Below are 18,327 nucleotides of genomic sequence, written 5' to 3' on the forward strand. Positions count from 1 at the left end.
TATTGTTTTGCACTCCTCCTCAGCAATTCATCCATATTTCTACTTTTTGTAGGATTCTTTTTTGGTTTTCAGGTAATTAAAGAGCTCCTGATGGAGCCATACTGGCCTCTTCCTATTCTTACCATCTTTCATTCACAGTGGGATAATCTGCAGTTGTACATTTAATACTGTCAAATTGTTTAATACATGCTCTTTAGGAGTCACATGATGGGTTAACTCATCCCTCCACCAAAGTCAAGCAGCTCCCTACCTTCATCTGTGTGAACTGTCAGAAGCTTGTGAAACTCTTATTGCCTCAGGACTGAATGATAATAGTATTAAAAAAAATGTATGCAGATTGCATTACTTGGCTCAAACCACAAAGCACAGATTAGAACACAAACCTCTGCAGTTACTAAAACCTGTTTCTTGTACACCCTTCGACATTCAGCACATATATCCAATCTTTGGAATATTTGACAATTTAGTATGAAACTAAGAATTGGTCAACATTACAGAATTAGGTCGACGTAAGGCAGTTTACATAGACCTAATTAGGTCAGTGTACACAATACAGCCTTATCCTGCTGATGTAAGTGCCCTACTATACCAACATAATAACTGCACCTCCACGTGAGGCCTAGGGCTTATGTCAGTGTAGTTAGAGCAATGCAATGTCCGTGTAGACACTGCGTTACTTAAGTTGGCTGTCATTCTTGTCAATTTCATGCTCCATGTTGGAGCGGTGAAATTGACAAGAAAGCCTGGGGCTTGTGGTGGATTCCAGGTACAGCCTGGTTGCCCCCCAGCTTGGCTCCCCACTCTCAACCAGGTTGCTGACTGTGCTTGCTGCTGGGAGCCCTGCTGCCTCCAGGCTCCCCTCTGGGTTGGTTTCTCGTTTCCCTGAGTGGGGAGCCAGGGAGCCTGGGCAGCTGCCCCCCTCACCCGCTGGGGAGGCGAGAAGCATGAGGGGGCAGCTGGGCTCCTAGCAGGGAGCTGTGAGCCCTGGCTCTCAGCTCCCCATACTGCCCGTCTTCAGTTGGTGGAAGTGCTCCTGGTGAGGATGTGCATCACCAACAGAAGGAAAGTAGTGTGGACATCAGCCACCACAGTAATTACTGCGGTGGCTGTAAGTCGACCTAACATAGGTCGACTTAAGTTTGTAGTGTAGACATGCCCAGTATGAATGTCATATTTTGTTGGCACTCATATCAGAATAGTATTACACAGGCTAGTAAGACAATAGCCTAGAGAGATTATCCATATACAAACTGGATTTTTTTTTTAATATAGCTATATACACCACTAAGTATTGTATCTTCAGGATTCTTTCAAATGTTATCTTGAAGAGCAATATACTCAGTCATGGAGTATTCACAGTACAAACAAATGTATTTTGTCATTACCTAAACACTAAAGTTTATACATTCATTTTCTTGATTAATCTCACATTGTGAAATAAAGTTAGTTTCCAGTTTATAGAACGGAGGGGATTTTTACTTTATTTGATGAAAAAATATACATAGTTTGACACGTACGATGTAATCTCTCTCAAGTAAGAACTAAAAATCTGCATGACAGTTTACAAATAAATGGTTTCACTGTATAAGGTGCATTTATTGCTGTTCTACTTTAAATTTGAGGGGAAAACGTTACATAGCAGGCTAGTTAAACAGAAAACAATTCAAATTCCAGTCTTACTCATTCCTGTATTAAGAGGTGGATATTATTCTGAACAAAGTTATTATTCCCTGTATTACTTTAAAGATTTTAGTGCAAACCATTTTAAGTTTGTCTCAGAAGATACTGATTATAGAACATTCTGAGTGGCACTATTTGTGATTCATACTGAAGTTCCTAAAAAAATTTTTATAGTACTGCTCAAAGATGTTGACCATTTGTACTAGAACAAACAGTATAAGTAGAACTCCAAGAGATTAAATAGCATTCTGCTCTAGGGCCTGTACACTGAATGCCTGGATAGTCAGTTTCACTGTACTCACTTTGTATTCAGAAAAAGAATTCTAAGCCTGCCCTACTAAAAAATATAAGTGATTAAAAAATTGATTTCTACAGAAAGTGTTCGGTTTTCTATTTACTCTTACATGAGCTATGGTATAAGGCCACTTTAACTTTGTCCAGTTTTTTAAAATCCATTGCTGAAAGGGATGAAGATAACAGTGTTAGCTAGTTTTTCCAATACCAACTGATACACCTGATTCATATCTCAAAATGCTCTCTGTAACATCCCAAGTACTGATTGAGTATCTTGATTCACATTAGAAGCAGCACAGGTAGTAGTGAAACTGTGCATAAAATTATGTATACTAAATTAATTCCTATAAGGAAACAGCCCATTTTCTAACATGCTTCCCTCACTGGGAAATCTCGCTCCTAGGACTAGAATTAAAACAGAAGGGCATTCCATCAGACAGCTCTCTCAATCAGCTAGTTAGTATTGCTGAACAGCAGTAGGTAGAACTGAAGGTCAGGCAGCTGGTACAAAAATTGTAATAAAAACAAAACAATTGAGTCATAGAACTGTTATTAAGCCAAGTATCTTCTACAAAGTAAACACTATTTCCATGTTAAATACAAACCTTTTCAAGCTTTTTTTAAATATCATGTACAAGTATTTATATATTTACTTTTGTTTTAATAAAAAATTTATTTAATTGTGCTTCTCGTGGCTGATCTACACTGTTGTATAAAGTACGCTAATTTTGTTGATTATTATTATTGTTGATTATTAGGTTTTTTGGGGGGGGCTGCAAAACAAAATTCTAACGCATTTGTACTAGAATAACTGAATAGATCTTTAATAAGAAGTGATGCTGCCACCAAAAGGCAGAGGATAAAAAAATTAAAGCTTTTTAATTTCTCACTAAAATCTACATATTCCACAAAGGTTACGGACTCAAAGCAACATTTACATTGTTATAGGACAGTACAATATCCTTCAGTATGAGCTCATTCCTTTACTGGCTACTTAACTGCTTAGTCAGTAGAACTAAAATGATTATTTACCATAGGCAAACTAAATTTTGCACTTTGAGGAATGCTGTTTAGAAATGTTTCACTGTCTTGTTTATTTTGGGCCTATTTACAAAACGATTTCTACATGTATTAGCAAATAAATAATTCTGATATTCAAAATGTCAATGCTCATGCGCACACCGACAAGATGGATGCATGCTTTAAAAATATTTACATAACATAGTATCTTCTTCATAGCCCTCTCCCTTATAATAGCAGAAAGTGCATTTTCTCTCACATTCTTTGTTTTAAATCGTTTAGTCTTGCTTCTGAGGGATACAGCCTTCCATCTCAACAACTTCTGGCCAGCCTTCATATTTGTTAGTATCCTTGTTGTTCTTTATATGCTACAAATAGAGAACATGAAGCCATTGTTAAAAATAAAACCATTTGTCCTGTTACCATTATAAATATTGCTAGGCTACCATGATTAAAAAAAAAAATCATGCCCTCCAGAAATGCATATACATCCTTTAGCAAAGGCTACCCTTTAGGTCTGAGATAGAACTAGAGACAAAATACATTCTTTTCCCTTATCAATGACACCCATTGCAAATAACCCAAATCTTAACCCAAATCATGAACCATACAAAATCAATGACATAACAGAATACCTGCTAATAGCCATGAATTTGGAAAAGTGGATGCTAAATATAGGCTCCTTAGACCAGAGTTTCTCATCGTCTTTTCTTGCGGCCACAGCATCCTGGGCTCCCCCCACCTTCCAGGGCCACCAGCAGTGGTTGGGCCCTGCCCCCCTCTGAAAACACAAACTCTGGAGGTGCAGACAGCTGGTGAGTTTCCCACTTTCCCGGGGGTAGAGCAGGTAGGCTTTGGTCACGGGGCTTTGGGCTCCATCCACATGGTGGCAGGCTCTGGTTCCAGGCTCGCCACCCCCGCCATCATCCCTGTGCCCTGCTGCCTTCCTGCCCACCTCTCCATCCAGGGTGGAATTTGTCCCAGGGCTTGCCAGGGCTGAGTAAGTCGGCTATGAAAAGTGATACTAACAAACATACAAATATCACTTTTCACAGCAGAAGACTTACCAGCTCGCAAGTCTGGGGGGGAATGGGGGGAGGAGCTGCAACCAAAAAAGCAAAAGGAACAACAATAAAAAGACAAGAACATGCAAAGCACCTTATTTGTGTTTCTGTTCTGTTTAGGTCCAGTAAAGAAGAGACACAAATATAAATTATTTTTTATTACTGAGTCTGAAAAAACCCCTACATAAATACATTTTGATTTGGCCATGTATATGTGCATATTTATTTTGTTTTTCCTAAAGTTAATTTAGTATTGTAGGAAAAACTGTCAATGCAGCCATCAGCAAGAGTTGGTGGCCACACTCTGAGGCCACCAAAAAAATTGTTTTGAGAACCCCTGCCTTAGACTGTATGTAGGCACTGAAATAAGTGTTCTATTTTCAAAAGCAACTGGAAATCATTGGGATCTGTTGCATGATAGGCATTTTTGAAAATTAGGTTATTTACTTAGGTGCCTAAATTTTGAACTTCAAACACTGATTTTTGAACTGGCCTACATGACCATATTATAGCTACTTTATTTTTTTTTTTTAAGTAAGAAAAACTCATTTTACAGAGTTTTAGTTCATCAGTTTTAATGTAGATCTGTGCATCGTTTTTCTAAGGTGCTTATCACAGCATCGTTTTGTATATTTAAAAGAAGTTAAATATTCAAATAATTTTTTGTGGAACTTAAATACTAAATATCTACTGTGATAGGTTTGAGACAATGTTTGGTGTTCATATAATAGGCTAAGCCTCGGTTAGTATAAATTGACTTATCGAACTCTGAAAAGTAATATTAGCAACAAACCTGTTCAAATGGACTTTTAGTCTTAATTCCTTTTCCACCACAAAAGACCCAGTTGTCTCTAAAACCAAGGTTAGTAATAGATGTGCTTCCCAGTTCAGCAATCAGTTTCCGTGCCTCCTCATTAAGCCTTGAACAAAATGCAAAGTGTGTTAAATGTGAAAAATATAATACATGTAGCTAGATCCTTTATTGCTTAGTTCACCATTCAGCTTCTAATTCACACAATAAAATTTCCAGTTCGTTGGTATTAGGGCTAGTGTTACAATTAGAATTGGGAATGCCTCTCTTTATGAGGCCAGATTTCAGTGCTTGCTGTGTTAGTCTGTATCAGCAAAAAAACCAAAGGAGTCCTTATGGCACCTTAGAGACTAACAAATTTATTTGGGCATAAGCTTTTGTGGGCATGAAGTGGGTTCTAGTCCATGAAAGCTTATGCCCAAATAAATGTATTAGTCTCTAAGGTGCCACAAGGACTTTTTTTTTTTTTTTTTTTAAATGAGGCCAGCTGATCGAATGAAATTTCTACCATTTGATGCCAAAATCTCATGTGGCCAGCACGGGGATCCAAACCTGTAAAAACGAAGGCCTCCAATCCTGCAAGGATCTATGCACATGCTTAATTTTAAGAATGTTAGTACTCCAGCTGAGTTCAGTGGGACTACTCATGTGCTCAAAATTAAGCACACATGAAAGCTTTCATTGGATTAGGCCCTAAATCTGGATCTGATCACCACCTGCTCAGCCCATATATATAGAGAACAATTTTTGGAATACTATCACTCACTCAGGCCATAAGAAGATATCAATCAGCCTTTCCAAGATAGGTCTGATAGATTGTAGATTACAATCTACCACATGAATTATTTATTATTTATATGCTTATCTCTAGGTTTTGACTTTATATTTTTGAATATTTTGATGTCATAAGCAGGCCATTAAGTCTGATCACAACTAAGTGAAAGATGAAACATATGATTGCTCAGGTCCCAATTTCAAATTAATGATGATTAACCTTTGCCACAATTATGGCTTTAGATCTAAACAAACCAGTTATAGCAGGGAAGATACAGCGATGATGTAACAAGATACATTTTATTCCAAAATTTTTGTGAGGCAACCCTTTTTTCTCCTGCCAGCTACTATATTTTGGCCAATAATTTGGCCCGTTTTCAATTCTGAGCACGCCACAAAACTTTTGATTACTGCTAACTAATGTGCTATAATCATATGGTATGAACTCAGAATACATCACATTAAGCCAGAGCATAAAAAACTTTGGGCACACCAAATTAAGTTAATTTTGGGGCTACTTTCCTGTGATTGTACAGAATATTTAGATGGTTACATTCCACTAATACAGCTCTACAGATAAGGCACAGATTTTGTTGAAATTGTTTGCATTTACTATTACCGGAATGCAATATTGATGAGGTTTTTGTTATTCATATGAAGTTACTAGTGAACATTAGAGTCTGGTTATTGACATGGACTGCCAAAACCCACATTCCTATTGACCTGTTGAACCTTTTTTTGCTGTTGTCACACTTAGACACCAGCTCTTGCAAGTACACAGCTGGGACAAAGTACACACTGAAACAAAACAAAAGAAATCTCATATTAAGTATCATGAAAGGAAAAACAGGTAACAGACAGCTTGTCTAAAGGGGAGGGGATGGTGGAAGACACCCCTTCAGAGGTGGGGGAGAAGCAGAAGGAGATGTTGGAGGAGAAAAGTAATAATTTTTAACTGCCCTCTTTCCCCAGCATTTCGTAGTTTGGAATAGGCAGCCGCTGTTAACCCACTCTATTGTACAACCTAATTTGGGAACAGTTCAACATTATAAATCTAGGCTTCACCATGGAAAGTGGCTATTGTGCCATAATCTGCCACTGAAAGAACAGCTGGGCTGGAGAGTGATGGGTTAACAGAGTTTGAAAAATATTTACAAAAAATATTTTGAATACTTAATTTTTTTCCTAATTAGGAAAAAGTTGCTCATAACTTCTTTGTTTGTTCTCATCTTCTTCCACAAGGAATTATTTTTCATAGTTGAAGGACAGGTTGCATAAAACTCCCAAAAATTATTTGTAATGGCTATTTAGTTTTTAAAATGGAAACAACAGATAACCTGTAACCTAATAGCAATAAGACACAGAGTCTGCATTAGTTGGCTGTTGGTGAACACTTTGGTGGTTTGACTGTTTGCCTCACATCATCTCCTTGTGTAGCCCAGTTTACTAAAGCACAACCTATTGTAGCTTACTGATATAGTGCAAATGCCACCACCTCAGTCACATACAGTGGCAATTACAATACTTAAACAAAAGGGAATCAATTAACTAACAGTCATGACGACAACCTTAACTCTTGACTTATTCGCTTGTGTTGGTTTAAACAACATTTAGGACCAGAGGTTGAGAATGAGGAGATGAAACCTGAGATACATGAATATTCATGTATACAATACTGAATCAACTGCACCTGCAATGTATGCACAAACTATGCACCTAATGAGTTCTTTGGTTTCAAATTAACTTTATAACAAAAAAATAAACATGCACAATCTATTGATATGGTAATGGCAAACAGACAGACATTACATATGTAGTTATTTAGATGTCAAAGTTGTGCATGGAACACACTCACCGCAAAAAGGCCTTTTGAGACCCAATTCATTGCTCCACTTAATCTAAAAGGTTTTATAATAATAACATCTACATGTGTAGCGTACTAAAAACAGCAGAACCTCAGAGTTACAAACACCAGAGTTATGAACGGACCAGTCAACCACATACCTCATTTGGAACCAGAAGTACACAATCACGCAGCAGTAGAGAGCCACACACATACACAAATACATCACAGTACTGTGTTAAATGTAAACTACTAAAAAAATAAAAGGAAAGCAGCATTTTTCTTCTGCACAGTCATGGTTCAAAGCTCTATGAAGTCAATGTTCCGTTGTAAACTTTTGAAAGAAAGAATAGCCATAAAGTTTTGTTCAGAGTTATGAACAACCTCCATTTCCGAGGTGTTTGTAACTCTGAAGTTCTACTGTATGCTTTAATTCTGCACAGCCTGGAGTATTCACTCTTCAGGTTACAAGATCATAAAATTAAGAAACTTTCCCACAAAGGACAGTGTCAATGATATTATCCCAGAAGCAAAACTTCTTCAAACATGTTTTTGGAACAGTTTAGGGTTTTTTCAATACACATATATGGTAAGTATTTAAAAATGCAGGATAAGCAAAATTTACTATTTTTGGTCAATACATACTTGGTTGCACCATCATCATAGGTTCCCATTAACACTATAGTTCCATCCTGAATGGACTTTAGGAAGTCAATAAACGGTGCCACGTCTGAACAGAGACAGAATACACAGAATTACCGCAAAATGCAGTTACAGTACCATACCAAATCTAGACAAGACACCTTCGGCAGTGCTAATTTAACACTGAGACATTCCTTATACATAGTTTATACATGGAGTCAAAGAAATTAAGTGGGGAAAAGATGACTAAAGCATCAGAGAAAGTATACCTTAATTCTATAGCTGCAGTTTCACCTATTCTCTTGTAATAAAATACCTGATGTTTGTTTCCATTTAAATTCAAAATGGTGGCAATAAACTGAAGCTCTGGTAGCCCAGATTGGGAAAGTACTCAACATCAAATTAGTCTAGTGGGAAAAAAATAAGCCAAACTTATATAACACAAGAGTGGCGTGTTAGTCATTTAGAAAACCGATTTATTAGCACTACGATAACTCTTACTAGTACAGTTTACATGCCATTTTGGCACAAGATGGCTTCTTTAGTCTGCTGTCAGAATTGCCATTAGGGGGATAATTAGTCAGGAGGGCAAATACCTTTATGTGCATGTGTATAGATAACAAAAGATCTGTGTGCTTCTATTTACCTGTCCTCTCCTCATGACTATAGTAGGATATATGAAATGACTACATAACTGCTCAATTCAAACATTTAAAATGTGATGAGAAGCGATTTATTTTTGCCATTCCAAATTATTTTTATACAAGAAACAATTCATGAACACTTACCTCCTCCCCACATGTCGAAGAACTTGGTGTCCAATGCTTGTCCCGTTTTGCCTAGAAAAAAAGCTTACATTGTGTGTCTATATCCAAAGTTCTTAAGAATACATTCAACATTTCATAACAACCAATCAGCGGTGACAGTATAGCTTTGAGAGCCTGCAAAAAATACCATACTAATTCTCAGCTGGTATGTTCTCTTCCATGAAAACAACACCTTTAACTTCCTGTTCCTGTACTACTATGCACAGTCAGAGACAAGACAGACAAAGAAGAGCACTGCCATCTTAGTGACAGAACTACACAGGCAGCAGTAGAAAGAGGAGTGTTTTTCTCAGTTTTAAAGAACAGTACAAAAATGGCACATTCATACTTAAAAGACCTGCTTCCTGTATCTATTTAATAAAAAAAATTAGCTTTTACTACTTTTTATCCCTATTAGCAATGAGTGTGTGGAAAACGGCACTTTTTGCAGCTGACTGGAAATTTCAGTCATGGCAGCTTCATTTAAATTAGAGGATTTTAATGAATTAGATATGAAAATGAATACTAAAACCAGCAGAGTAGCCTGTTACTCATTTTGATAAGAATTTATTTTATGCTGTTCCAGTCAGTTTTTGATATGCATTGAAAATACAAAAATCTACATCTTAACTGCATTGTAGAAGACAGCAGGCCATTTCAGCTGCTCCCTACCCAACTGCCAGATTTTGGTCTCTGGTCAGGTGGAGACAGTTTAAGATTGAGGCATAAGCACAATAGCTGGATATTTCTGCTAAAATCATCATTAGTGAAATAGCTGACAAAGTTGACACTTAAATGGTCATCTTTACTACTGAAATCGTGTGTGTGTGTCTGTCAATCACAACATATACATTTTTCAAGTTTCTCTCTTTCACAATCATATGTGCAGAATTCGTCTGTTTTTTAATGAAAGCTTAAATTCTGGAACATAATCCTGTAACAAATAACATTTGGTGGGAAGCTCTGTGGCTGTGGAATCATGGCATATATTGATCCTTAGCTATGAAAGAATGAGTGATTCTATTCCGGCATTATCAATGGAACTTTTAACTAAGCTCCACTGAAAACAAGTGTCAGAAGAATTTGGCTCACAGAATCTTTACCACTGGTGATGGCAAATTAACAAATAAAGATCATTTGACTTTCTGATCACAGATTAAGTTTGGAAGCCTGGCAGTTTTTTCCATTTTACATGTAAACAGAACATATATTAGCTGATAATCATTGAAATAAAATGAACATGGAGCCCGTGAACCCATTTTACAGTAAATTTTTAGAGAAGAACTGCACTAAAATTTTAATCTTGCCACACTGCATTTCTAAACTAAACTATAATTAAGAGATTTTTGCACATTACTTTCAATATAAATCTGAGGGTTTGCTTCCTATGACTCCCCTCCCCCACTTTTTCTTCTCCTTCTCTCTCTGCCTCCTGGCTGTCTTTCTCCCACCCTCTCTAAATGCCTTAAGAACTATTTGAGAAATGGTCTTTGAATGAAAATACTTTGCACATTTAAAATATGACTTACCATTTACCAAAGCTATATTTATTCCTCTGCCAACATTATTCTTAACACCACTCATTAAACTGAAACAAAAATAAAATGTTTACATCTGAATTATGAAAAACCTCTGAAACAAGCATTTCATATTTTAAAAAAGGCAAGACTTAAAAGTTGGTGGTAGTGAATATAAATCTGAAGTTAGGAACTATAGAAAATTGATAAGGGAAATCAAGGGACACAAGGAGAAACCTATGGTCAGAGTTAAGGACAATAAGGAGTTTTTAAAATATAATCAAAAACAAAAAGAATCTGGACAATGGTGTTGGTCCGTTACTAGATGGAAATAGTAGAATGATCAACAACACAGAAGAGGCAGAAGTGTTCAATAAATATTTCAATTCTGTATTTGGAGGGAAACAGAAGCTACAGAAGTCAGACATTTTTAAAATCAACAGGTCCAGATAACTTGCATAGAAGAGTTTTAAAAGAGCTGGTTGAGGAGTTTGCTGGACATTAACGTTTACTTTCAATAAGACTTGGAGCACTGGGAAAGTTCCAGAAAGTTGGAAGAAAGCCAGTGTTGTGCCAATTTTTAAAAGGGTTAAATGGAATGACCTAGGTAATTACAGGCCTGTCAGCCTGACATTGACCCCAGGGAAGATAATGAGCTCGGGCCGATATGGGACTCCATTAATGATGAAGTAAAGGAGGGTAATGTAATTAATGCAAATCAACATGGGTTTATGGAAAACAGATCCTGTCAAACTAACTTGATATTTTTGTTTGATGAGATTATAATTTTGGTTGATAAAGGTAATGGTGTGGAGATAATATACTTAAGACTTTTGACTTGGTACCACACAACATTTTGATTAAAAAACTAGAACATAAAATTAACATGAAACACATTAAATTGATTAAAAAGTGGCTGATAGATCCACTTGGTGATGATTCCCCATTTACAGTTACATTTTGAAATCTGTTTCCCATGGGGTCCTGTATGGACTGGCTCTTGGTCCTCCACTATTTAACAGTTTTATCAATGACCTGGAAGAAAAAGTCATTGCTGATAAAGCCTGCAGATGACCAAAAATTAGGGTAATGGTAAAAAAAAAAAAAAGACAAGATTCAGAGCAATCTAGATCACTTTGTAAATTGGGAGCAAGCAAACAATATGTGTTTTAACATGGCTAGACGTAAATGTATACATCTGGGAACAAAGAATGTAGGCCATACTTACAGATTGGGGGACTCTACCCTGGGAAGCAGTGACTCTGAAAAAGATTTGGAGGTGGTGGTGGAAAATCAGCTGAACACAAGCTCCCAAGTGTGACACTGTGGTCAAAAGAGCTAATGAGATCTTCAGATGCATAAACAGGGGAATTTGAATTGGAATAGAGAGGCTATTTTACTTTTGCATTTGGCAATGGTGCGACTGCTGCTGGAATACTGTATCCAGTTCTGGTGCCCACAATTCAAGAAGGATGTTGATAAATAGGAGAGGGATCAGAGAAGAGTCATAAGAATGATTAAAGGATTAGAAAACACGCACTATACTGATAGACTCAAAGGACTCAATCTATTTAGCTTAACAAAGAAAGGTGAAGGGGTGACTTGATTACAGTCTCTAAGTACCTATATGGGAAAACAAATATTAAATAATGGACACTTCAAATCTATCGGAGAAAGGTGTAATGCAATCAAATAGCTGGAAGTTGAATCTAGACAAATTCAGACTGGAAATAAGGCATAACATTTTTAATAGTGAGTAATTAATAATTGTAACAATTTACCAAGGATCTTGGTGGATTCCCCATCCCTGACAATTTGTAAATCAAGACTGAATGTTTTTCAAAAATGCTCTGGGAATTATTCTGGGGAAGTTCTATGACCTATGCTTTACAAGAAGTTAGACTAGATGATCACAATGGTCTTTTCTGGCCTGGGAATCTATGATTATGCTTTTATGGAAGCTCTGAATTGAGGCCAGGGAACAGAGTCATTCATCCTTAATTGTGCCCTGTTTAACTTGGTCGGCTGACTTCTTCTATCATGTTTTTAATAGACTAACCATTTTTATATGGCTGGACTGTTAATTTTATTTCTTGATAATTTAAACAAACATTAAGTACATTTTTGGCAAGTTTATTTGTTTTAAGAAGTGGTAAGAATTAACCCTAAGGATACAAAATGTTTATGGAAGTTTTATTAAAACATACACATTTAACAAGATTTCATCTCAATATATTTGAGGTAAAAGGCAGGCACTTATGTACTAGGTCCTAGTAACTAGGATATAGGCTCTGTTCAGATAAAGATTTAAACACTTAATTTTGACCAATATAAGGACTCTATATTCTTCCAGTAATACTATGGAAAGATATGCAGAAATTAAAAAACTTAAAAGGGCTATAGTAACATTCAAGCAAAATATACGGACAGTAGTTCATAACAAAGTATGCATGCATTCAAAATTTCATGGAAAAAACCACAGTACTTTAGACCTTGTTATTAAATGCACAGTATTTTGAATGATTAAATTAACAGTAGTTTTAAGGATCCATTTGCAACATTAATAATTATTTTCTGAAGGGATATTGGCCCAAATATTATGCTTTTTTATAAATATACAACCAATAGAAATGTTTCCATGACCTTAAAATAAATTCCAACAAAAAAAATTTTAAATAAACATCCTCCCATGACACTGCAGAATTGTGCTTGGATATGAAAAAGTGAAAGCAACTAGTCCTGTTTTCGTTGGTCGCATGGAAGAAATGCAAAAAAGGTTAAAAAAGCACAAAAATGAAAAAAATAAAATGAGATGTGTAAGAAGTTTCAGTACTCAAAGAGTGCAGTTACACACCTATACAATGGTAGCGATCTATGATAAAAAGTTATTTCACTGCACCCAAAGATGTGTTAGGCAGTTCAAAGAACAGACAAATAAGGACCCTGTAATGAGCAGCTAACAAGTTAAAAATAAACACAAATGAGGGTGAAAACAAATGAGAGGAGCATTGGGGGGGGGGGGGGTTCAAGAAGGCTGCACAAATAAGATGCCACAGCTACTCTTAGGCTCTGATGCCAGAAAGCACTTAAGCATGTGTCTAAATTTAGGCATCTGCTTAAGTTCCATTGACTTCACAGTGAGATTTTAGGATGTGTTTACATGCTGGCCTGAATAGAGTGCTCTCCTGAACTGGGACCTCAGTTTGTGCTCACTTCTTAAGGAGTACATTTTTTAATCAGTTTACTTCTCTGGTCAGTTATTTTCAGTCCAGTTCTGCAAACCCCTATTGGAGAATCTGCTTCTGAAGGACAGTATCCATGCAAACACAACAGCAGCAACATGAGCTTCAACGGAATGGCCCACTATTGTTCCCCCACACTGATGTCAAAATACCATCTATTAAAGAAGTTCTTCAACCTATGATGTAATCCACCTCTGCTGAGAGTGCAAACAAAGGCACTATTTAGTGCCAGTTTTGACAGACACCAGCTGATTTCAGATTGGGAATAAAGAGCTATCAGTTGATACTAACTTTGTCACTGTGACTGTATCTGAATCAGTAATTAGAGATGAAAGGTTCCATATTCCTCTACTAATTCCTTGAGTTATATAGTCTGCCAAGAATTTTGAGTAAAAGTACAACCCACAACAGGATTTAAACTCAATAACCTTTAAAATATAAGGCAGGCAATTTTCCGCTTGGCTACAAAGTTAAGCTTTAGTTAACATACTGGAGGGCTTCCATATTTGTCCATTAACGCAATTGAAACATATGGCAAATGAAAATACAAATGTGAATGAAAGGGCAGTAAAGTTCTAAGTACATTCCTTAGGACATACTAAATTCTCTGTGTAGTCAAAGTTTTGTGAATGTTTAATTTATCACGTTTTTATTCAACACAAAAGTTAGAAGAATTTCCCTTTAATTTGGCTATAGATTTCTTCATAAATAGGTACCTATCAAGAGAGTGTAATGTTTGAGTGATTAGATGTCCATAAAACCACAAAGACTGAAGTTACAGCATTCTGTACTGTAAGGGAAATACACTGGATTTCCCAAATTCAATTCTTCAAGTAGATGGAGACAGGTATTTCACATGCGTGTGCCCTGCACACAAGAGCCAGAGAATCTTGCCTACCAGTACCCACAGAAGAGTGGTGCTTGCGGCTCGTGGCCGTAGCCTCTCCCCTGGCTATATCAGGTGGCATCATCATGACTCCCCTCAGTTCCTTCTGACTGCCTGCGACTAGAGTCAGAGCTCGTGTGGTTTTTAACCTCACAATTAATCTCTCTCTTTTAGAGACTTATTCTAGTTGTATATATTGTAGTCAGTATCATCAGGGAAAAACTCTCACCAGGATTCAAACATTGTCTGTTGCGTGAGGGAACAATCCCCAACACAACCCCACACTCGGTGTTGCTTTGCTTAGGTGAAGCCTATGTCAAGGAGCTGTGTTTATTTGCAAATCATTCACAAAACAGAATAAGGTGGCAAGGGATCTTCACTTACAGCAGCAGCTTCTCAAATTGGCCATGTGGCCTGCATCAGCACCGAGGTCTGTGTGGGATTGGAGGTCACCCTCAGGTTCAGAGTGCGCTGATGTTTTGCACTTTGGGGCCGGCAACTCTCCAAAGAGGCAGAGAAGTCGCTCTCTGTCTAGTGCACCAAGGAAAAGGTTTCATAATACCAACCAAGACCACTACAGGCCTCATGAAGAGTCTTCCTCCTCCTCCAGAAAGAGTACAGATTGGCACAGCATTACTGCTGGCACGCAGCATGAAGCGGGCTCTTCCTATTGCTCCCTCTAGCAGGTAGGGAGATGAGATCCCCATACCATCGACTCCAGCTCCAGCCCTGGGGCGTCCGTTGAATCCAGTATTGACAAAGGTTGTGATGGCATCAGCTGTTTTCACACCAGCAGCACATCAGGCACCAATGGACCTCCTCTGCCTTTCTGTCCTGAGCTCTCTATTGGCCCAGAATTTAGGCCAGGCTACGACATTTACAGCCCTGCTGTCTGGATAGGCTTTTGAACCCTTGGGTCCGTGGGCACTGCATCCAGACATTCCCCATGCTGCAGACTGTAGAAGCAACGCCAGCACTGGGCTCAGCACAAGGGACCTCCTCAGCTCTTTGGCATGCTGCCGTGGCAACACTCTCTGCCCTCCACCTCCGCTGACTTGAGAATCAACATCACCTTCGGCACTGGAAACAACGGAGGTGCACTTGGCACCGGCAGTACCATTTCCACCAGCAGCACTGGTCCCTCCATTGCTTTGGGCGACAGATTGATCGAACCGCAACTTCAGTGTTGGCTCTATCCTTACTCCCATAATCCCGAGACTCCCCAGTGTCCAGGTTAGGATCCTCCTCCTGATCTCCATCGCAGATTGCCAACCACAAAGCATTGCTGTCCAAGTATGATTTTGTAAATTAGTCAGCCATGTCGAAATTTGCAGACCAGCTGCCTGAAACCTCCAGAGATGTTTTGGGTGTTTATCACAGAGGACTGCTTAGTGGCCAAGGCGGGACTACAGTCCGCGCGAGACAGCGCAGACACTTAAGCCAATCTGATGGCCTTGGTGGTGACTATGAGAAGGTCATCCTGGCTGCAGAGTTCTGGCATTGCTCCAGACATGCAGCAGGCCATAGAGGTCTTGCCCTTTGATGATGGGCTGCCTTTTTTTTTTTTTCTTTTTTTTTTAAGATAAAATGGATGAAACTCTGCACTCTTTCAAGGATTCTAGGGCTACCCTATATTCCTTGTGCAGGGGCTGCACCAGCAATGCAGAGGCGCTATTACAGCGGACCACAGCAGCAGCAACGGTACTGCCTGCAACACCCCTTCGGGCAGACTTTCCCTCCCGTGAGAAAGCAAGACTACCCCAGAAAGGGGCTCAGGTCCCAGATGCAGAAGCATCCAGGACCAGGATTAGGCCAGTCCACACATCCTCCCCTGGCAGCTACCACGTGCCCATTTTGACTCACTGGTCCGGAACAGTGGTCCAGTCATGACTTCTACAAGTCCTCCCCCATCAGGGACAGCCTCGCTCATTTTCTCAGTGTTTGGGATTCGATTACTACTGACAGTTGGGTCCCAAGCACTGTCAGACTGGGCTATCCTATACAGTTCCTCTCCATACCTCCTTCCCACCCTCTTTATGTTTTTAGGGGCCCCTTTTATGAGATATTACTCCTCAAGCAGGTCCAGTCTCTTCTGGCTTTGGGAGCAGTGGAAGAGGTTTCTCCGGAATAACAAAGTCAAGGTTTTTACGACCAGTATTTTCTGGTTCCCAAATCCAAAGGAGGGGTAAAACCTATCCTCAACCTCTGCAACCCTAAGAAATATATCAGACACATGAAGTTCCGAATGGTCAACTATCCTCCCTGCATTCTCTCAGAATGATTGGTTTGCTGTTCTGGACCTTCAAGACACTTATTTCCATGTGGCAATTTTCCTGAGCAACAGAAGATGTCTCTGGTTTGTCATGAGGAATTATCATTTTCAGTACATGGTCCTGCCTTTTGGTCTGTCTTCTGCCCCCAGGTTATTAACAAATGTATGGTCATAGTGACAGTGTAACTCACAGAGAAGGGAATCCATGTTTCCTGTACCTGGATGACTGGCTACCAAGGGGTAAGGCCAAAAAAGAAGTTCTTTCTTATGTATGCATTATACTGCGCTTACTCAATCATCTGGCTCTCACCCGAAATACTGGGAAGTTAATGTTGGTCCATACTCACAAAATAGAGTTCACTGGGGTCCCTAATAGACTCTACAAGTTTGAGAGTGTTTTTGCCAACTGTTTCCAGACAATTTGTTGCCTTTGTCTCAGTCTGCAGTCTCAACCTTCCATGACAGTTTGGATGTGTCTGAGGCTCTTGGGCCATATGTCAACATGCATGCAGTTGGTTCAATTTCCAAGGTTATGCCTTCACCCTCTTCAAATATTGCCCAGGACAGTTTACCATCCAACCCTTTACACCTTGGATAGGTTGGTCCGAGCCTCCCTCCATTCATCCTGACTCCTTGCACTGGTGGACGGTTCAGGCCATATACAATGCCTGTCACACTTCCCTAGGCTTCATCAAGTGTTCAGAGGTTCACATACTTGCCAACAATACCACTGCAATGTATTACATGAAGAGGCAGGAGGGAGCACACTCCAGAGTGTTTTGCCAATCAGACTATGCCAATTCTCCAATTCTAAATCAAAGAGCGTATCTCTCAATAGCTAATCATTTGCCTGGAATCCAGAATCATCTCACGGACCATCTCAGCAGGAATTTTTCCTTATGTCACGAGTGGTCCCTGAAGCCCAGTGTTCTGGCAAATCATTTTTGTGGCTTGGGGCATCCTGTTTGCTACAAGGGACAACAGGAAATTTTATCCATTCTGCTCTCGAGCGGTCCTCAGTCTGGGCTTCCTGACCACCTTTCACATCAGCTGGCAGTTGACTCTCCTGTATGCTTTCCCTCCGATACTGATCATTACACAGGTCATCCTGTGACCATCCACAGCTGAAAATGGATCAGGCCAAGGTCACCCTCATTGCCCCAGTGGCACTTTTTTGGTCCTCTTGCTATGTTTTTATTAATTTGGGGGTATACATTTAAATTCAGCCTCTATTATGATAAGGTGTCAAGAAACTATCTCTGCATCTCATCCTGAGATGACATGTAGCCAGTCAATATAGGGATAGCTGAAATCCCCAGTACTGAGTTTATTTTTATAGCCTCTCTAATCTCCCTGAGCATTTCACAGTCACTATCAGCATCCTGGTCAGATGGTCAGTAGTATATCCCTACTGCTATATACGTTATTCAAGCATAGAATTACTATCCATAGAGAATCTATGGTACAGTTTGGTTC

The 18,327-nt window shown here is 38.9% G+C and overlaps 1 protein-coding gene across 1 annotated transcript in view; it reads right to left on the reverse strand.

Moving 5' to 3' along the window:
* Window positions 1-1,457: 1,457 nt before the first annotated feature.
* The window catches only part of FAM3C (FAM3 metabolism regulating signaling molecule C), a 42,667-nt gene continuing 25,797 nt past the window's right edge, over window positions 1,458-18,327 (reverse strand). Inside the window, exons 6-10 of the mRNA XM_084642603.1 lie at window positions 10,464-10,522; window positions 8,917-8,967; window positions 8,132-8,216; window positions 4,852-4,978; window positions 1,458-3,362 (exon numbers count right to left, since the gene is read on the reverse strand). Of these exons, the coding sequence (XP_084498729.1) occupies window positions 3,273-3,362; window positions 4,852-4,978; window positions 8,132-8,216; window positions 8,917-8,967; window positions 10,464-10,522 (412 nt within the window). The 3' untranslated portion in view covers window positions 1,458-3,272. The remainder of the gene's footprint in view (window positions 3,363-4,851; window positions 4,979-8,131; window positions 8,217-8,916; window positions 8,968-10,463; window positions 10,523-18,327) is intronic.

The sequence above is a fragment of the Lepidochelys olivacea genome, assembly GCF_965140295.1.
Source record: "Lepidochelys olivacea isolate rLepOli2 genome assembly, chromosome: 1".
Lineage (NCBI taxonomy): Eukaryota > Metazoa > Chordata > Testudines > Cheloniidae > Lepidochelys > Lepidochelys olivacea.